This window comes from Catharus ustulatus, chromosome 22, assembly GCF_009819885.2.
Source record: "Catharus ustulatus isolate bCatUst1 chromosome 22, bCatUst1.pri.v2, whole genome shotgun sequence".
Classification (NCBI taxonomy): Eukaryota; Metazoa; Chordata; class Aves; order Passeriformes; family Turdidae; genus Catharus; species Catharus ustulatus.
In genome coordinates this window covers 5100356-5121220 of record NC_046242.1, presented here as the reverse complement: position 1 = coordinate 5121220, position 20865 = coordinate 5100356, and the positions used below count along the sequence as shown (strand labels likewise).

Here is a 20865-nt window from a genome sequence, read left to right as displayed (position 1 = left end):
GGCCAGGGTGGATGGAGCTCTCAACAACCTGCCCTCGTGGAGGGTGTCCCTGTCCACGGCTGGGGGTTGGACCTGGATGATTTACGAGGTCCCTTCCAACCCAAATTATTGCATGGTCCTGTGGAATCATTGCAGCATGAAAACACCACGGGAGCGATGCAGGGCAGGAGCGTTATCATTTTCCCGGTTTTGACCACCAGAGGAAGCTCGTGCAACAGAATTCCCAACGTGTGTGAAAACCAAAACCAAAACCTGATGGAAAACACCAATTCCTGCAGTTTCGGGATCGGCTGAGAACAGGAGGTGGGGACTGGGAAGGGAATAAAGAACAGTCTGTGGGCCCTCAAAATAGGATTCTTTTTTGCAGTGGTCTGGCAGGAAAATGGTGAATTTTCCCCCAATAAGTCTTGGTTGATTTGTTTGTTTGTTTGAGGTCTGTGAACGCTGAACAGAACAGACATGTGTTCCTGCAGATATGATTGAACTTTCCTGCCATCCTGGGCTCTCAACAAGGACCTGCAGCTTTTCAAACCTGTGGGAAACCCATGGAAGTGTGTGTGCTATTCCTGCAGCTGGCCAGCAAACCCCACACATCACCACAGAAACTGGGACTGGCTTCCAAATGCGTTAGGGCTCACTCCTACCTCCAGTCCATCTGGAGACAGAACAGCATCAGCAGAGGAAGGATGTTCATTTGTGAGGCTGAAATCAAGCACCTGGTGTTTTCTTATGGATTTGATGAAGCACAGGCTCCCCACCTGTAAGACAGAATATTTTCTCCCTGGGATATTGCGAAGGTCAGTACAACCCTGGTTACCTGACACAATGCCAGAGTCCCATCCAGGAGACAGCTACAGGACCCTACAAAAAAGCAGGATATTGGGAGGCAGGGAGGACACAGCAACCTCCCAGCTGTGCTCCAACATTGTTTATGCAAGTGCTGCCACAGAGTGACCACACAGTTGAAAAAGCACATTCCTTTCTGGAAAAAAAAGCTCACAGAACTGAGCAGAGCTGGAGCAGAATTCTACACACATTGACAGATATTATTCTGGGATTTAAGAGATCTTGGAGAACGATCTAAAAGTGGTAAATATTGCTTGGTTTCTTACAGATATAATTCTTAATTTGTGCCTGCCCACACACACATTGTTCCTCTGTGGCACCAGTGGAACTTAAGCTCTTCCCTGTTGCAGACCTCTGTGGTAATTCAGCCAGTGAACTGCCCTGAATAAAATGAAACTTTCTGTTTCACAGGGCTATTTTTAACCCAGAACAGCTCGTTGGCCCAATTCAGTGTGCAGTCCCACGAAAAGCAGCTGTGCTGGCACAGCCATGGGGTGGGAAGATGTGGCTGGCAGGGAAGATGAGGACAGAAACTGCTGGCACAGCCCTGAAGGAAAACATAGTGAGCTGCAGCCTTTAATGTACAGAATCACAGAATATCCTGAGCTGGAAGGGACCCACAAGGATCATCCATTCCAACTCCTGCCCTGCACAGACACCCCAATAATCTCACCCTGGGAGTGTTGTCCAAATTCTCCTGGAGCTCTGGCAGCCTTGGGGCTGTGCCCATTCCCTGGGGAGCCTGGGCAGCGCCCCAGCACCCTCTGGGGAAGAACCTTTTCCTAAAATCCAACTTAACAGCTCCTGCTTCTCCCTTGGGTCCTGTCCTGGTCACAGAGAAGAGGTTGGTGCTGGCCCTCAGGAGGATGTTGAAGACCACAATGAGGTCAGAGCTCAGTCTCCTGCAGGCTGAACAAACCAAATTACCTCAGTCTATTCTCATAAGGCTTTCTCTCCCCATCTTTGTAGCCTCCTCAGGGCACAGGTAAGGCCATATTAGAGTGCTGTGCCCAGCTCTGGACTCCTCAATTCAGGAAGGACAGCGAGGGGCTGGAGCAGGCCCAGAGGAGGGAACAGAGCTGGGGAAGAATCTGGAGCACCAGGAGAGGCTGAGGGAGCCAGGAAGGCTGAGCCTGGAGAAAAGGAGGGCGAATATTCTGGCTCTGCACAGCTGCTGGAAAACAGGCTGGAGCCAGGTGAGGGTCGGGCTCTGCTCCCAGGGAACAAGGAACAGAGAAACGGCCTCAAGCTGCGTCAGGGGAGGTTTAGGCTGGACATCAGGAAGAATTTGTTCTCGGAAAAGGTCATTAGACATCGGAACGCGCTGCCCAGGGATGTAGCGGAGTCACGGCGCCCGGAAGTGCTCGAGACGCGGCACTCTGATGTGGTTAACAAGATGCTGGGCCGGGCCGGATGATTTCAGCGGTGTTTCCCAGCCGATCGCAGCCGGGGACACCGCGCTGCCCCCGCCGCTCCGAGCGCCCTCAGCGCGTCCCCGCCTCCCCTCCCCGCCCGCCCTCACAGCCACGCCCCGCCCCGCCCGCGCGGGGAGATGACGTCACGGCTGCCCTCGTGCGGTCACGTCCGGTAGGTGAGGTCAGGACAGGAGCCGCCATTTTGAGCGGCTCCGCGGGCGGCGGCGGCGGCCGCGGACGGGGGAGGAGCGCGGCCCCCATGGCCGGGCAGTTCGACTCCGAGGACCGCGCGAGCTGGTACTGGGGGCGGCTGAGCCGCGCCGAGGCCGTAGCGCTGCTGCATGGGCAGCGCCACGGCACCTTCCTGGTGCGCGACTCGGGCACCATCCCCGGCGACTTCGTGCTGTCCGTGTCCGAGAGCTCCCGCGTCTCGCACTACATCGTCAACAGCCTGGGGCCGGCGGGATCCCGGCGGTCCGGCAGCGAGGGCCCCGGGGCCCCGGGTGAGTGACCCGCAGGGCTGGCGGTGCCCGCAGCCCCGGGCAGGGCAGCCGGGGCGGCTCCGCCGGGCGGTGCTCGCAGGCGTGGAGCGCTTTGTGGTGGAATTCAGCCTGTTCCGGAGCTGGGGCCGCTGTTCCGAGCCGAGCCGTCTGTCCGCACCTGCCGTCCTGTGCCACACCAAATTCAGCGTCCTGGAGTCGGGCATCCTGCAGCTCCAGCCTCGCACCTCTTTGTTTTCCTAACGCCCTTAGCGATAATTTGTAGGTTTTCCATGTCATCTCCGCCGCGAGATGGTTCTGTGGAAGTGTCATCCCCAAAGTCTGACTTCTGACAGGGCACTTTTGCGTTATCAGGGAGGCTGAGTTCGAGTGGTGCGAACTCTTCGGGTTTCTTTAAATCAGATGTGAAGCTGAGTTTCTTCGCCCTTGAAAGGAGAAGTTTGGTTTTATTTCTCATCGATTGCACATGTAATAATGAGAACAACACGTTGAAGTGTAACACTTAAAGAGCAGAGGGTGCTGATTGTGCCCGAGGAGAAGCTCTGTGAGAAGCAGCAATTTTGCTGTTTAGTTCAGCTAAACCCCAGCAGTGCAGGACCCTTGGATGTGTCAGAACGTGCAGTCCAAAGGCACTGGTGTCCCTCCTGTGGGAATTAGTGAAGTTGGGGCTGGAACTGCTCGAGTTTGGGTATTAATCCTTGCAAAGTCATGTGGATGTGTGGTTGGCATCTCAGCAAGGAGCCATTGGATAATTTTTTATTATAGTAAACCTGTGTAACAAGAGATTTGGTGAATTTATTTGGCAGAAAGTAGACAGAGACACTCTGGTGTAGGTCTGTGGGTAGAATAAGAGACCAGTATTGGAAAGATATAACAAGACTTGTTTCATTTTTCAATTTCTGCACAGAGTGCTTGACTAAGGAGATAATCTGAGAGAAACCAGAATTAGTGCCAGTACTGCCATACAGGGGAAGCATTTCAGATTGGAAAACTGGGAAAGTCTAAACTCATCCTGTTTACCCTAGGAGCCTCCTGGAGCTGCACAGTGCACTCAGAGCTCCACAGGTAGAATTCAGCTGGAAGGGGAAGTTATTGCTGCTGTAGGGGTCAGGATGTGGTGGATCCCCTCATTTCATGTGTGTGCAGACAGAGTTTTGGTGCTGGAATTGCTGGCAAGGATGGCTGATGTTAGTCAGGATGGTTTGTTGTGGATCCAGCCTAATTGGATTTCAAAGACACTGGGTCATGAGTGTCTGTCACTTCTGAGCAGTTGTTTTTTGGGGAGCAGCTCATCTCTGGAAAAACAGTGGCATCACTTCAATACAACCATCCTGACTTTTTTCTTGTGGTACATCCTAAGCTCAGTAACATTTTGTGGCATTCTGTGGGCTGGCTTTGGTTAAAATCATGAAGTACCTTGTAATTCTCTTCTGTTTTAAAAGAGTAGCTGTGTAAGCTGCTGCCACAGTAGGCTTAATATAACTGGAAAAGTATAATTATGTTTTGGTTGGTCTCCTTTTTATTTGTCCCCTGGATGTTCTGGGGAGGGGTGATGCATCACTCCTGCACTACAGACACTCCCACGCTGATTTTAGTAATTTTAATTAAATCATGCCTCCATGCTGATACTGCTGTCTTCACACTCCAACCAAAGAAGCTGCTGGGGAGGTGTATATTAAATTATACTTCAAGTGTAATTAAGGTGCTCTTTCAGAAAAAAATAAGTGGGAGGTTGTTCTGCAGTGGAAGGGAGGTGAAAACATTAGCAGAAGATTGAAGATGATTTTGTGTTTGGGTGGGGAAGCTAATGCAGTAAAGAGAGGTAAATGTTTGCAAATTGTCCTGCTTGTTTATTGTGGCCAAGCTAAAACATTAGGAAAAACAAAATCACTGTTTTAGTATGGTACAGTTTTTTTAGCATTTTTTTTGTTTGGAAAATGCTCAGATCACTCTGGGAAATTTGAATATTCCAGGTTGGATTCTTGGGTTGATTTTTGCTGTGAAATTCCTGGCTGCTCTCAGGGATGGGGAAGCCTCAGCACAGAATGAATGAGATGAGGAGCTTTGGCTTCCCTAAAAATCACAGTGTCACAAAAACATGAAACTTCCTTTGATTTAAGTATAAAGTAAACTTGCAAACTTTGTTAAATTGACCTTTTGACTGATGCTGCAGTTTCTGACTTCTTGCAGGTGATTTTTCAGCATAACAAAGAAAAAAGAATTGAACAGAATTTATGTCTTCCTGGAATGTTTTAAGGATGTTTAAAAATAGCATAAATCACTAAATTATGGGAAACAAAAAGATTCTGTTTTCAATGGAAATGGATCATTTGTGATCAAGTATCACACTTATGGCTAAAGAAATCCCAAATAAGACAAAGTGCTCCATGCAGGCATTAGCATGATGATGGAGAGCAGAGGAAATATTAAATGTATCATGTGTTTGTAATTTGACATGGGGGCTTGGGGTAAAAATGTGTGATATGCACTAAAAAATGCCTGAAATACCTAAAGATAGAAATGCTCTCTGTTGAGAATGCAGCATTATAAAGGCAGAAGTTTTATAATGTTATTAAATTTGTCTGTCTGAAGTAGACCAATATGACAGATAAAATGCAGAAATTGATGTTCTCACCACTTATGAGTTTTAAGAACATGTTTCTGAATTTAATGCATCTAAATTGCTTCCATTGTGACTGAACTTCCTGGAGTGACAATCCTCACAGAATGATACCACACTCAGAAGTGGCTTTGGGGATGTGTGAGCAGAGTGGTTGAACTCTAATGCTTGGGTTTTCTTTTTCATTTTTACATTGAGATCAAAATATATTTAAATTGTAACTTTAGCAAGTGCCTGTATTAGACATCTGCTCTTATCCTCTGATGCTCTGCAGAAATGAGTCTGTAACTCCTGAGTGAATGTTTTCCTGCTGTGCTCAGAGCTCTTCCACTCAACAGAGTTTTATGTTTTTATAGGGTGCTCATTCATGGATTTATTTGCTCAGCTCAGCATGAGTAGGAAGGTACTTGAGAACAAGGAAAAAAGGTGTCCTGTGGGGGTGGGGGAGCACAAGGGCTGGAATGTGGTGCCTTCAGAGCCCAGCTCCCATATGCTGCAGGAGGAAGTGCTTACATCACTGGGGTATCTCACTGCTGCCCTGGCTGATAAGAACTGCTTCTCTGGCCCTAAACACACTCTGAATTGGGAAAGGGAGGCACCCTTACAGGATACAACTAGGTGAAAAAATAAAGACCTGTATTTCTGGGAAGGAAAAGCTTTCCAAAGCTTGGGAATAAAGAGAAAACTCCCTATTGACACTACCAATGGGAGTGAAGGGAGAAATGCAAACCCTCTGAGATCTGTGAGAAAGGGAGAAGTTGCTCTGTGGATTCACCACCTGCCCAATCAGCAGAGTATTGGGTGGTTTATAGCCCTCATTCCCCAGTATCTGTACAACATTTAAAACATACAGCAGCACTGTTTGCCAGGCTGACACAAAGGCAGCTCAGTGTCAGAGGGAATGTGATCACAACCAGAGAACTGACAGGATACAGGTTTGAAACTTTTTCAACTGTGGGACCCTTTGGATTTTAAGATTTTCCTGCCCTTTCAGAGAGCAGGGTTCTGTGGCATCCTGAGATGGCTGAGTTAGGTTAGAGGAGTTAGGTTAGGAGGGTACTCAGCCCTTTGTGCTTCTCATACAAGAAGTTCATATTGCTCAGCTGAGCAGTGCTGCTGGTGGAGGAACTCCCTGAGCTGCTCTTCTTCAGCTGTGCCAGGCTGCAGAAAGAGAATTTGCAGTTCTCAAGTGTCCCAACTTTCCCAGGAAGTGACTTAAGTTCCTCCAGGAGCTGGACTCACCTTTCCATGCTTCTGCTCTTCCTGGGAGCCCTCAGATGTGCACACTGTGCTGTTCAGATTTGTGCCTTCAAGAGAAATCCCAGGATCATGAAGGAAAACTGCTCTTATTTCCAAAAAAAAAACCTCACTCACCTTTTTGCTGTGACTTTTTCTTGTGTTAGATCTTGCCTGAATGATTCCATTGGCCTGCAGGTTTGAGCAGTGTTGCAGTTCCTCTGAGTCTGAAATCTGTTAATCTTTGAACTTCATTATCCCAGGGAATGACAAGACTTGGGAGTCTGTAGGGAGTGGAATAATTTCTCCACTGCACGTGAGCATCACTTAGTTCATTGTAGCTGAACAAGAGTATCCACAAAAGACTTAAACTGATGAAAAGTTTTCCACTTGCTTGGGAAGGTGGAGTTGTATTTTATTTCCAATCTGCATTTTACCAACTGTGACTTTGAACTATGTCCTTTATATGCCTGTTTTAGCTAAATTTTAGGAGTCTTCTATTTAAGTTCTACAGACAATTATGAGGTCACTGCCTTTATATTAACTGATGATTAATTTAGATTAAGTTTGTGGATTTCTTGTTCTAGATCTTCTCAGATTTCTGTAGCTGCCTTGCATTTTTTTAAAAAAGAAAAGTATCAGAAGTGCATGTGGTTTTCTGGCAGTGTGGTTTTTGTGCTGGTAACATCTCTCCTTTCTGATGCTTTTCTCCTGTCCCTTCAAGGAGTGCATTGATGTTTCTGATCCAAGAATTTGGAGGTTCTGTGTCCTCTGTTGTTCAGCTGTGCAAAACACCTCTTCCAGGATACAGTACAGTGATTTCTGTCACTCCTTTCCTGTACATAATGTTCCAGAGGACTTTTCTTCTTAAAGTCCAACTTGTATTCAGGTGCACTTGGCAGGTCCCTCAGGCTGTTGCGCATTAATTCAAGAGGGTGAACCTGTTCCAAAAAAAATAAAAACAGACACTCCAAAACGCCTTCTTCATCCTGATGAAGATTGAAGATTGACCAGGCTGATGAATGTTATTGATGAACTGCTCACTGCCTGTGACCTGGGAAGTTTTTTCTGTGAATCCCTACATTGCTGAGACAGAGCTCAGCCCCCTGGCTGAGTCAGCTTGGAGCAGGTTTCACTGAGGTGAATTGGTGTTTCAGGCTCTATTTCTGTCACAGAAATAAGTTCCATGTCAGTGAACTTCCCTGACATTCAGTCTTCTCCATATGGCTGCAAAGAGCTTTGCTGCCCTGCTCTTAAACTTCACATGACTTTTTCTTTTTACTCTCATGTCAAGCCTTGATCCTTAAAAGTTCACAGCTGAAATAGTGCTAGATGTTTGCTCATGTTTCTGTCACCAGGTTGGTCTGAAATGTATTTCCCACTGGTTTCCAACTTCTAACTCTAGTGGAGGTGCAGCATTCCCAGATGCTGTTTTACAGTCAGCTTTTCTGAAGTGCTGTAGGCATGCTGCCTGTCCAGCCAGAATTCATCATCTCTGAGCCCACAGAGCTGACAGTGCCACTGGGATGAAATTCCAGGGTTCTGGCCAAGTCTAGAGCTCCAAGTTACATCTCAGCAATGAAGGTTGAGGGGTTTTGCATCCTCTCAGCACTTCACTTTGGAGAACATGATGGACTCTTGATTCTCTTCCCATGCTGGGCTCACCTTTGTCCCTGATAATTCCATTAACTTCCTTTATCTCTTGGTGATGCCAGTTTGCAGGGGTTTTTTTGCAGTTTTTTGAGGCTACTGCTTTTGGGTTTTGTCTCCCTGTGTTTGTATCCATTTCTTTTGAGGGCCTTTCAGGGCTGTTAAAGCATGCAATTCCAATTTCCCTTAACCAGCTCCACTAATGCTCCTGTTCCTTCAGGATCCTTCAGGACTCATTTCTCGGGTGTTTGTCTGTGTTGATCTGATTGAACCTGCCCTTTTCTCTCTCAGGACCCCTTTTTGCTCTCCTGAAAGAACTTGTTGTAACATTAGCTTTCCATGCTGACAGTGCTACTTTGCAGGGAGTTTTGGATCAGTGACAGCTTGAAGGATTCTGCTAGCTTTGTACTGCAGAGCTAAGGCTTGGGACTGTTAGATATTCCCTGCAGAGAAAACAGACTTGCAAAGTAAGCATCTCTTTCTTGCTAAAAGAGTTACTCATTAAAGTATAAATCTTTTCATCTGCACTCCCTTCCCCCAGCCTTCCCCAGTTCTTTCCCATAGCTGATTGCAGGGGGCATGGTGGAAATAGAACATCATGTGTGTGTTTTTCCCCAGCTGAGCCCAAAGAATATAAAATGGAAAAAAAAAAAAAAGCACAGTACACAGATTGGAAATGGATATTCTGCACTTAGATGCTTGTAAAGGCTTGGATGTGAACATCACCTGTATTCCATTATATTTGAGGTTTGGATTTATGGCTTAGGCTCCATCTGACAAATGTGGCAAAGAAGCTACAAGACTTGAGATTAAAAGGCTGAGTCATAATGTTATGAAAATATATGTTGCTGATTTGCATTGCATAGAATGGAGATAATTTTCTTTACTGGTACCTTTTATCAAAATGAAAAATAACTTTATTTGCTCATTGACATCACTTGCTTGTTGCCATGCAGAGCAGTTTTCTGTAGTGTCCATGCCTTTAAGCCAAGATGTTACAACAGGTAAATGACCATTATTGCAGTGTTCTTCAGAAATAGATCTGGACAGCAGAAAAGAGTTTAGAAAAATAATTTCTTTGAAATGGTACCAATATTTAGAGTATAAAACAGGAGAATTGTACAGGCTCCTGAGAAACCCTGATGTACTGAACATTTTCATCTGTTGGATCCATATAACATTGAAAGCAACAAAGATATTTTTATCCTAATTCGGGAAGTTTGGTGGTGCCAAAGAATTTCTCTTTTCCTTCCTTGACAAAATCTTTTTTTAAAAAAAACTGTACTCATGATCATGATAGTGCTACCTTTGATTGAAAATGCTCAGAAAAAAGCTGAATATGATGTCAAGGTGATCAAATTTGGTGTTGAAATACTTGTTTTCTCTAACGTTTGCTTTCTAGTTTTAATGCTCTCTTTGACATGTTGCCTTCTCTTTTCAGGGTCAAATCCCACCAGATTTCGAATAGGTGACCAAGAGTTTGATTCTTTGCCATCTTTACTGGAATTCTACAAAATACACTATTTGGACACTACAACCTTGATAGAGCCGGTTTCGCGCTCGAGGCAGAATAGCGGGGTGATCCTCAGGCAGGAGGAGGCCGAGTATGTGCGAGCCCTGTTTGACTTTAATGGCAATGATGAGGAAGATCTCCCCTTTAAGAAAGGAGACATACTGAGAATCCGGGACAAACCTGAAGAGCAGTGGTGGAACGCAGAAGACAGCGAAGGGAAGAGGGGAATGATACCCGTTCCTTACGTCGAGAAGTATAGACCTTCCTCTGCTTCAGTCCCCACTCTGATTGGAGGTAACCAGGATAGTTCCCACCCACAACCACTGGGTGGGCCGGAGCCAGGGCCCTATGCCCAGCCCAGCATCAACACTCCGCTCCCTAACCTTCAGAATGGCCCTATTTATGCCCGGGTTATCCAGAAGCGAGTCCCTAATGCCTACGACAAGACAGCCTTGGCTTTGGAGGTACATAATGGGCAAAATTTAGAAGGAAGAGATCTGTTCAAGGGATTTCCCTTTCGCTCACGTGGTAGTTTTGGAGGAATGAGAAAGGGAAAAGCTTTGTAATACTGGTTTTACATCGTGATTAATGAGTTATGGATAACGTGAGTGACTGGAGTCACTTATAAATTAGATTATTGTTGATTATTATTAGGTTACTGAACCAGTATTGTGTCTGTTGTCCACCATCACTAACATAAGTGTTCCCCCATCCATGTTTATTTTGGGGGGGAGGGAGGGAGAGGGAGCAGCTCATAAATTGTGTGTCTGAACCTGTGTTTGCTGTTGTGTGCCTCACCATGATCTGTACAAGGTGTGCTGGGTTGTTTGTTGGTTTGTGTTGTGTTGGGTATTTTTTTTCTCCCCAATGTGTCAGCAGTTTTAAAGCAATCAGTGGAAACATTGATACACTTGGAAATTACCTGGACTGAGATGATGATCACACCTAGAATTTAATTGTAACATCACCTCAAGCAGATTACTTTGGGTTTAGGTTTGGGGTAGGAGCATTTTACAATTCACACCACAGTTTAGATCTGGTATAAAGCAGTGATTGATGGAGTAGGGTTTGTAGTAAAGCACTGAGTTTTCCCCAGGTTGATTCACTTCCTGACAGGATCAAGTGATTGCACAGGCCCTTTTTGATTTGCCTTTTTTCTCCTTAAAAAGGTGGCTGGAGTGCTCTATCTCTCCACATCAGATAGTTCTCCCCCAAGATCCATTTGAGGAAATTGAGGCTAAGGTATTCCCTGTGGCAGACCTTTGCCTTAGGATATGTAAATTGTAACCTTTAATCTAGGCTTTCTTTGAGCTAGAGGCTCTGGAATTTCCTGATACCTAATTGACTTCCTGTTTATATAACATTTTAAGTACTTGGGAAAAAACAGTTTCTGTGCTGAGTCAGAGCATCTCCTCTCCACTCTCAAATACTTTGTGTAATGGTGCATAGCACAAAAGGCACTCCAGGACTTCAGGGATCTGGCAGCTCTAGGGGTGTGCCTGCTACAGAGCTGGGAGATGCAGCACATGCTGCAGATGGATAATTGATGTACAGCCTGGCACGTGGGGAATCTTTCCCTTGTAGGTAGGACATACACTCTGAGCTGCTACATGTTCTGTTATAGGTCTGAATATTTTTGGGTTGAGAGCAGGTATAGATATTTATGTAAACTCACTGGATTTGGAGGAAATGTGAGGATTTTCACCCTTCAAACTCTCAGAAAAGCTAAAACACTGTCTCTTTCCCTCTTTTTCACACTCTTTCCATCCAGTTACCTCCTGGAGCTTGGGAATATTCCTGAATGCAGGCTGTACTTACCAGATGTTAGGTTGGTTTTGAGTCTCTGCATATTTAGCCAAACCTTTAGTTTCCTTTCTGAATTTTGCATTGTCTTAAGGCTTAACTTCACACTTTATTCCACTGAAGAACTCCCCAGTGGTGCCCAGTGCAGGATTTGGGAGAGTGGAGTGAAATAGGGAGAGTGAGGAAATGCTGCTAATCCAGGCCATAAGCAACTTAGAGTGAAAGGAAATGCTTTCCACGCTGCAGAACAGCTTGTGAGTGCCAGGGCTGATCTTAGGTTACCTCAATCCTCTTCACCAAAACTCACATGATCTGGCAAGAGTGCTGTGCTGTAGGAAGAGCAGTTTGTGGGTAACACCTCTCTTTTCTGAGCTACCTTACACCTCCAGAGTCTTTTAGTGACTGATGGGAAAGGCTGAGCAGTGAAGTGTTTGGGAGGGGCAGCTGAGAAGTGTCAGCTCAGCTTGGCTGTGTGACCACAGGAGATTTCTGGTGGCCACAAATGGCCTTTGTAGGCCTCTTAAAACTACTTAAATATTTATCACTTGGCACCTCAGCCCTCTTGGTTAGGGTGTTACATTCCTGTCTTGCTCTCCCGTTAAGAAATGCAATAGCAGTGGTGGTTCTTTATTCTGTATGGAATATTGCAAACATTTAGTTTAAAAAGTGAGCCATTTATCACTGCTTCTAGTGGCCTTCAAAGCTTTGCAGCTTTTATCACTTCCAGTCACAATGTTACTGAGTTGCTTTCAATGTCTGTGCAGGAAAAAAAGCAATATGCACTTCATTTTCTCCCAACTTCTTCTCCATGCTGTCTATCAAAGTGCTGTTTCTTGTTGTCTCCTTTTTCCTCGTTCCCTTTCACTTCATGGTGTTCCTTCTCTGTTTATTTAGAGATCTCTTTCTTAGATAACTTAGTAGAGAGCATTATGTAAATCTTATGAGACCATTTTTGCCCAGACCTCTTTATAAATATAGCAAGTGGGATTCTTTCCAAATGAAAATTCTTATCCTTAAATCTGGCAATATTCATGGGAGGGGGTGGATCCCACTGTTCCTCTTAGAAAAATAGATTCTTAACATCAAACAGTTTTTGCCCAAACTGCAAACAGAATATCTGTGCTGTTCTGTTATTTTAAGCCTGACATGCTTTTGAAGAGTTCAAGGAAGGAGGATCAGAGCAGGTGATGTTCTAATAAAGTCTGTGCTCTATTATGGAAAAAAGATGCAGCAGGAGAAGTTGACATTTATTTTGCATGTAACTGGACCTATGCAGGGAGTTTTTAGTCTATTTTAAGAGAAAATAGAGGAGAAAAAGGGAAGATCTGTGTGGTGAATGACTCTGAGATCGATCGATTTATTTTTTTTCTTTGTAACAGTAGCAGAACTCTGCCACCTTGACCTCACCAAAGAGGAGTACTTGGAATAAAACCACAGCATACAGAAGTCTTCACTTGAACCTTCAGTTTTGCTTTGAAGCATATGGGGTATATTTAGTTTTAAAACTTCTGATGAAGACTGAGACAAAGCTGGCTTTCTAGCAGGGTACAGTGTTGTTCCTGAGGTGCTGTGCTTGGTGGGATGATGCTCTATGGACTAATGTTGCCATAAATCATGCTAAAAGAGAGGAGAATTTAGAGACAACATCCACTCCTAGCCTAAAGGTTTTAAAACTTCAGCACTGTAAAAAGAAGTAATTTTTGGGAAGGTTGTATTGTGTTCAGGAGAGTGGTTGAACTGTAGTTTACTGGGCAGAGGTTTGAAGCAGACCTGGAAAGATCTCTCAGTTAGTCAGGATCTAATGGAGACTTTTTATAAAGGCAGCAATTGTGAAATGGTCCATGCTTGCTTAAAGTTAGTCTGCTTTGACAGATGTAGATATATAGATATATATATATAAGAATGAATGAGAAGGTTTATATATATATATATATAAATGAAATGGGAATGAAGAATTGGATCAGTGTGTCTGCTAAATGAAATTACTGTACTGGCAAAAAAAGGGATATTTAATCTCAGAGGTCTCCCCTCATTTAACAATTACTGAAATGCAGCTTTTAAGTGTAGCTCTGTACAATAAGGGGAATTCATAAGTGAGTGTCCCTTGGCTGCAGTGACCCTGAAACACCCCTGGAAACCAAAAAGCAGCTACAGGATGCTCTGGGAGCAAGGGAGTTCCACAACTTCCCATACTGTAACTGTGTCATTGCTCTGTTGAACCCACCTTTTGCAGGTGAGTTTATTGTAAGGCATCCAAGATAAACCCTAATTAGGGTTTAATACTAATTAGGGTGTGATAGCAGAGCAGAGACCAGCAAACTTCACTGCAAATCTTTTTCCCTTCCCAGTGGGTTGGAGGTTAAACACTGTTCTGATCTGTGGATTCTATCCAGGTCTGAAGCAGTTTAAAGTTATCTGGGACATTGTTCTGGTAATGGCTGTGATTAGGAGATCAGATTTTCCATTTGTAGTATTGTCACATTGAATCTTATCCTTGTTAAATTATAGCTGATGTATTGTTTTGGTCAGCAGAGTATTTTTTGTTGGTACAACCCCCCAGTGGTTATTAGCAGTAGCAAAATTAAACAAACTGCATTATTAAATTCCTGAAGAGCTGAGGTTTGCATTCAGTACCAAAGGAAGGCTTCCTTTGCCTGTAGCTAATACATAAGAGGATTTTCTTCAAAATATGATTCATTAAAATGTCTATACTAATGACTACAAAAGGCAAAAATAAAGCTACAGCAAGAGTCCCAGTGGGCCTCTCATTACCAGATAAGTAATCATGAGAGGTATGGGAAGCTTAATTAAATGTCCATGAAAGGGGTTGAATTTATGAACTGTTAAAAGCTGTTCTGGCAAAAGATTGCAAGTGATTAAAACCTGTAAAGTTAATGGAGATTGCTAACATCTGAAATTGTTTTCCTTGTTCTTTGTTAGCTGCCCACAAAATGCAAATAATGAGGTTGTGTTTTAGATGGATTTGGAACACAGTGATGAGCATCTGTGTAAACTACAACTCTATATTCAGTGAATTTCTGGATGAAATGCTGCCTTTGGCCACACCTTCAGAATTTATTTACAGTATTAGTGAAAGAAAATAGAGTGTATCTATCCCAAAAGCATCCTCCATCTGTGATGTGGGAAGGGTTCTAAAAACCGTTGTACGTTGCTCATAAATCAGATTATTGATAAAATTCTACAGAGGGGCAGAAATGGATTGCCAGCTTTTCAGTGGTGCATTCATTAACTCTGCAGTGAGTGTCTCTACAATGTAAATTGTGCTTCCTCAGCTTGTGTAAGTGCCACTTAATTGAAGTGCCCTTACATATGAAACAGAGTTGGGACTGCTCAGACTCGTGTCCTGATGTGAACTGCCTGCTGTGCAGTGTGTCCCTGTGTCCCAGGGGATGAGAGGTGATGCCTTGGGATGGTGCTGGCAATATTGGGGTGGAGCTTAGAACAGGAGATGGATTCCTGGGCAGGAGACAGAGGGCATCACTTGGCTGTACTATTCCCATGAGTGCAGGGCTTGGCAGTGCTCAGTTGATGGTTGGATTTGATGACCCTAGAGATCTTTTCCAACCTAAACACTTCTGTGGTTCAGTGGGATTTATTTCTCTGAGAAATCCATGCTGGGAAAGACTGAAATGCTATCTGAGCAGGAACAGAGCAGCCTTATGGCACTTCTTACACACTGTGAAGAGAGAGAGATCCTCTACTTTCCAGAGCTTGAAAAGGGGAATTTCAAAAGTAAGGAGCAGCTGAGGATGCACATCAGTGTCCACTTGGTCCAGGTGCAGCCTTCCTTGCTTTCTGAGGCTCTGGATGGGGTCCCAGCAGTGTGCAGGCCTTTGTCAGCCCAGCAAGGCACAAAGCACCTGATGGCAGGTCCCAAGAGCACTGCAAAGATTGCTTTTGGATTGCTGCCTCTTTGGGTAGTTCTCACCTGACCTAGGTACATTTCTTTGTACACTTTCCTGGAGTGAATGGCATTGGGGGCAGGCTGCTGTCTCAGACACTGTCATGACTAAAGCTGCTTTTTATAGCTGTGTATCTGGTGCACGTGGGTGACAGCACACCAGGGGAGGGGTGGCAGCTCCTCCCGTTTCTGGGTTGTAACTGTGCATTTCTTACCCCACAGGTCGGTGAGCTGGTAAAGGTCACAAAGATTAACGTCAGTGGGCAGTGGGAAGGAGAATGCAATGGCAGACGTGGCCACTTTCCATTCACACACGTCCGTCTGCTGGATCAACAGAATCCCGACGAGGACTTCAGCTGAGTGTGGCTCAACAGTTGCTCTTACAGATGGGAACAATCTCAACTTGTTTTTATTGCAGATGCCATCAAGACTAAGCTCGGACCGACGCTGCAAGCGGTATTGCTTGGATAAGCATTCTGATAACCTGCAAACCCCTGGGACTCAACACCACCATTCCTTAAGCAAGGGTCATTCATTCAGGGTACGACAGTAGATAACTCGTGTGTCCAGTGGCACAGCTAGGCCATGATTCTAGGTTGTAATGCCTGCTTATGTCCACGTGCACGGCAGCCTGGACCTTGCCAGCAGCAGCAGCTGGAGAAAGCAGTGCTGTAGATGTTCAGAGAACATTTACAGCTCTCTCTGGGCCCATTGCTTATGTCGCTTCTTCCTCAGGCAATGAACGTCAACCGTAGACAATTCAATACCTTGATAGAAATTTCACAAATTTATCCTGGAGCTCTCTCCTTGTTTTTTTGCCATCCTGGTTCTCTGTCCTAGAAAGGCTCTGCAGTGCTCTGCATGGCCAGTTAGCTGTGCACAACACAGACTGATGCAGGGCCCGTTGGGGGCAGCCTTATGATTTACAGATCCTTACCATTTTCATGGTAAATGACAGATCCAATCAACCTCAGAATTCTAGAAGCTTGTGGACACTAGATTGATTTCTTCAGTACTGTTGATGCTTCAAACATAGCAGCTGATTTTAATTTAAGATTTTTATTAACACACAGTAGCTCCTTTTATCCACAAATACAAGGCTTATGGAAGTGTAAACCTCCATATGAGTGCTGAAAAATACGTGCGTAGCACTTTAATACGTAGCTTTAAAGCAGTGTTTGATTCACTAAATATACTAAAATATTGACACTGCTTTCCAATAAAACTCAATTCTGTAGGGCTAGTTTAATTTTTCTAGAATTCTTCAATATTGTACAATACTGTTACAGTACAAATCAGTGTCAAACACGGTGAACTGACAAACCAAATATTAGTTTTATTTTAAAGACACTCTGGGGACTCTTTTAGTTTAATTCCCATCTGTAAAATATTTGATAGTGAATTCATGAGGATTTTATTTTTAATAAACTAATGGAAAATAATTGTGTGCTTCTGGATTGATTCTCAAAAGGCATAATAAGAGTAAATATGGCTTCCTAGCTCATGATGAAAATCAGTGCATTGAGTAGGCAGTATTATGCACTGCTTGATGGTTGTTTTTTAGTCTGTTCTAATTATCTGGTTTTCTCTAATATAAATCAGAATGGATTTAGTAAGTTTTGTAAACTGAAATTAAACACTGAAGTAACTCTCCCTTGCCTGTACCCTGGGTTGTTTTCCAAGCACAGCACTCGTGTGACCAAACTAAATTTTGTAACTTTGACTACAGTATAATCCATGCAGAAAGGTTTTTCTAAATGCTATCAAAGTGAAACTCTTGGGTTTGGTTGCTTCAAGCCTGTGTGACCCCAATGGCTCATGGGCTGCAAAGGCCTTTGCTGCAGGGCACCAACCCTACAACAATACTGGTAACACTTTACCTCAGAACTCTGTAACATGCTGGAAATTATAATATTTCTGTTCTATTTAAGTACTAGTTGTTTTACTTCAAAACTAATCCATCAGCAAGTCTGAGTAATGTTCAGGTTATGGGCACTCATTAATTCTGTGGACTAATGTTAATCACACTTGTCCATCACCAGTCTCATGAGCACTACTGAGGATTATTATCAAAAACTGCCAGCAGGGACAGTGGGGTAAGAATGGAAATGAGGAATTGCAGCTCTGTTCTACCTTGGATTGTTATTCTGGTTAGGGTGACGTGCCAGTGATTGTGGGAGCTCTTCTAGCTTAGTACAAAATTTACTTTGAGGGGGAAAAAATTGAGAAACTAACTCTAGGTTCTGTAACTCATCAGGTTCTTTAAGGCTGATTTGTATTTTTCCTCTGATCTTGATATTCACTGTAACTGTTTGGGGGGTTTGTTCAATAGCTGCACTCTAAATAACAGACTTAGTACTGAGTTTTTCAGTTCCCCATGTATGCTTATATTTTTCTTCAGCTATTGCAAAAAAACCATAATAAACAGTATGTCTTTAGAGTGACACTGTTCTGAAGTATTTTTGCCAACTGCAGTTAATGAAAGTCCATATATTTGTACCTTTCCAATCAGGAATTAAGATACCAAAAGAACATTTTTCTGGAAGTTTTATTATGCAAACCTTGCCTTTTTAATAGGAAGGACATGAATTGAATTAATTAGCAAATACCCTGCAAACTTTGTAGATGTGGTTTTGTTAAAGACTGTATAAATTGTGAATATTTGTACACTTTGAAAGAGCAAAATAAAGAAACTAGAGGAGTCTTAATAGCTGCTGTTACACTAGAATCCCAAGTTCTTGTCAAGCAGTTTTTTTAGCTGATCCATTAATGCAACTGTTTCCCACTCTTCAGTTCTAAGCTGAAAAGTGATTTTGTTTCATAGGTGATAGAAAGGAATATGAATTTGGACAAAACATTTCAACTTGTCAGGCTCTTCAAGGCAAATAGGTAGAACCTATGTTCATGAACATGTAGATGAAATCCTTTTGTGGCCTTTGTTTATCCTCTTCTATTTGTTCCCTCCCTTCTCCCCGATGCGTGCAAAAAAATCATTGCTCAGAATGTTGGTCACAATCTTTTGTCTCTTCCTTGGCTGTGGTTTTGGTCTCTTGTGCATAGGCAGGTGTTAGAACTAGAATAATCATTTCTAGAAATACACCATGAAAGCAGAATGCTCAGTTACACTGTGTTCTTCTGGTGCATTTACACGTTATATCACACTAAAAAGTACAACTGGCTGCTATGGTTTTTTAATATATATTTCATTTTGGTAAGCCCCAGCCTTTTTACTAATATATGACCTGGTTAAATCTTGTTAATCTGTTTGAATTGTATTTGTTAATAATGCAAATATTTCTAATCATCTTTAAGAGTAAAACACTTCCTTTTTGTTAATGGTTTTGGGGAAGGATTCTAACCAAACCTGTTTGAAGAAAAATACGAACATGTGCCATTGTATTATAACACTATCCACTTTCTTGACAGTAAAGTCCTTTTTTATTTTTTGTAGCATGTAATGTATATGTTCATAGTACGTGAAGTAAATAAAAGTATAGCCAAAACTTTGACTCAGAGTCATTCTCAATCAGTTCATGGAGTACTTGAAATTAATAATTAAAAATTGAGGGGGGTATGGTTTTTAATTGGTCATGTTAGTATGAAAGTAATACACAACACTACAAAAGCAAGACAAACCGAGGTATCTAAGTTAACTTACCAACAATAAAATATGGAATTTTTTGGGAAAAAAAGGTGACTTTCTGTAATTAAATTATTCAAGGGGTTGGGGAAAATATTCTCATTAAAGAAACCAACTTGTGAGGAATGTTAGTATGAGATTTTGTAGCTCTTGCTCTCAATTCTACCTGCACAAGTGTGTCAGGGAATAGTCTGGGGATTGTTTGGAGGGGGTGTTCAGGAAGATAAAAAGCTGTTTATGTCTTAGAAATATCACTGAAAACAAAGTTACACAAATGAATACCAGCAAGAATGTCCTGTAGGAATCTACAAATGGTTTAGAGGAGCTGTTTTTATGTGTGGTGGTGTGAGGGCACTAATTCAGTGAAAGCCAAGGTGTGCAGGTGCTGTCAGGGGCTGAAGGACAGAAAATCAGGCCCAGGATCCCATGGGGGGCAATGTTTGTGACACCAATCTGCATTGAAGCTGCTTTTGCCACACTGTTCCTTAAAAACTGCGAGGGGACAGTGGCCCTTAGGCCCCAAGGGTAAGAACCTTGATGTGTCTCCACACAGTAAATATTGTATCAGCTCCAGATGGACAAAACCATCATTTTTCATAGGTAGAAGCCCCCAGCTTTGCTCCAGTGCTCACCCACTGCAGAGCTGCAATGCAAAGGTGCCTTTTAGTGAGATCAGCTGAGAGAATTTCAGAGCTGCCTGCAGCCAGAATGAAGAGGCTGTGCCTGCCCTTCCAGCCATCCCCTCCTGCTCCACCTTGCCCTGCTAAAGCTGCTGGAGCACAGGGCAGAAAACTGCTTTTCCTTTTCCATTCCCTCTCCTTTCAACTGTGGGTTTTGGTTGCAGCAGTGGTTGTATGAATTCATGTGAAAGTTCAGGGGGCAAAGGGCAAGCAAGGATTGCATCAGCAAATGGTGCTGTATTTCCTTGGATTAAGCTGTTTATTCCTCATGCTTTGCCAAATCCCTGACCAATTTCCAAATATCTGAACGCCATCTGTAATGAGTGCATTCAAAAGAATTTAAAGTATTTAGACAATATGCTATTATTCAGCAAGGGTACCAGGAATGCACCTCACTTCTGGCAACTAAATCTGCCTGAAGTGTCCTGATTTATTGATACTGTTGAACTCTGCAACCTGAGTGCCTGCTGAACACAAGGATCACAGAAAAATTCCTAAATTGAGCCAAATCTGATTTATTGTGCACAGCTCCCCAAGTCTCTGCTGAAAAACAGACTTTTATGGTCAATAAAGTGCAGAAGTGATTTGCAAGTCTTAAAAATTTACAAAGAGATAGTGACTGTGCACTACTGGGACCTTTTGAGTGCCTAACTTTGTATCATGTATTTACCAACAATTGAGAAGTGAAGGTTTATAAGAATTCAAAATTTCAGCAAAATCAGCATTTTCTAATCTTATTTCAAATAAATTAAAAAAACCCCAAATTATTTTTCTGGACTTGACACCTAATTTTCACCTTAGGCATTGATGTCTTTGTTTTTGTGTTTAAGAAATCCTGATTAGATGATCCTGATCTGTGAAAAAGAGGGCCTAAATATCACTTGAAAACAGAGCACTAATTTTCTGAGCAAGTGATATAAAAATAATTCTGTCAAGATTTTAGATTTGTTTGTAAGAAAACCATAAGGTTATGTTGATGTTGCATTCCCTAAAACTCTTATTCATCAACTGAAAAAACTAAAGGCATCAATAAACTGTTG

At 43.2% G+C, this 20865-nt stretch overlaps 1 protein-coding gene across 4 annotated transcripts; it reads left to right on the top strand.

The window, feature by feature from the left end:
- The first annotated feature begins 2445 nt into the window (after window positions 1-2445).
- On the top strand, window positions 2446-19014 carry CRK (CRK proto-oncogene, adaptor protein). Of its 4 annotated transcripts, XM_042779903.1 has the most exons (4): window positions 2446-2764; window positions 9709-10244; window positions 12966-13070; window positions 15728-19014. In XM_042779903.1, exons 1-4 carry the CDS (start codon window positions 2521-2523, stop codon window positions 15863-15865), a joined length of 1023 nt encoding a protein of 340 aa, XP_042635837.1. In that variant the 5' UTR covers window positions 2446-2520; the 3' UTR covers window positions 15866-19014. The 4 variants fall into 4 exon arrangements, with proteins under 4 accessions (XP_042635837.1, XP_032934195.1, XP_032934197.1 ...); XM_033078304.1 differs by lacking the exon at window positions 12966-13070; XM_033078306.2 differs by lacking the exon at window positions 12966-13070 and having other exon boundaries at window positions 2476-2764; window positions 9709-10074; window positions 15728-15928.
- Window positions 19015-20865: the final 1851 nt, after the last annotated feature.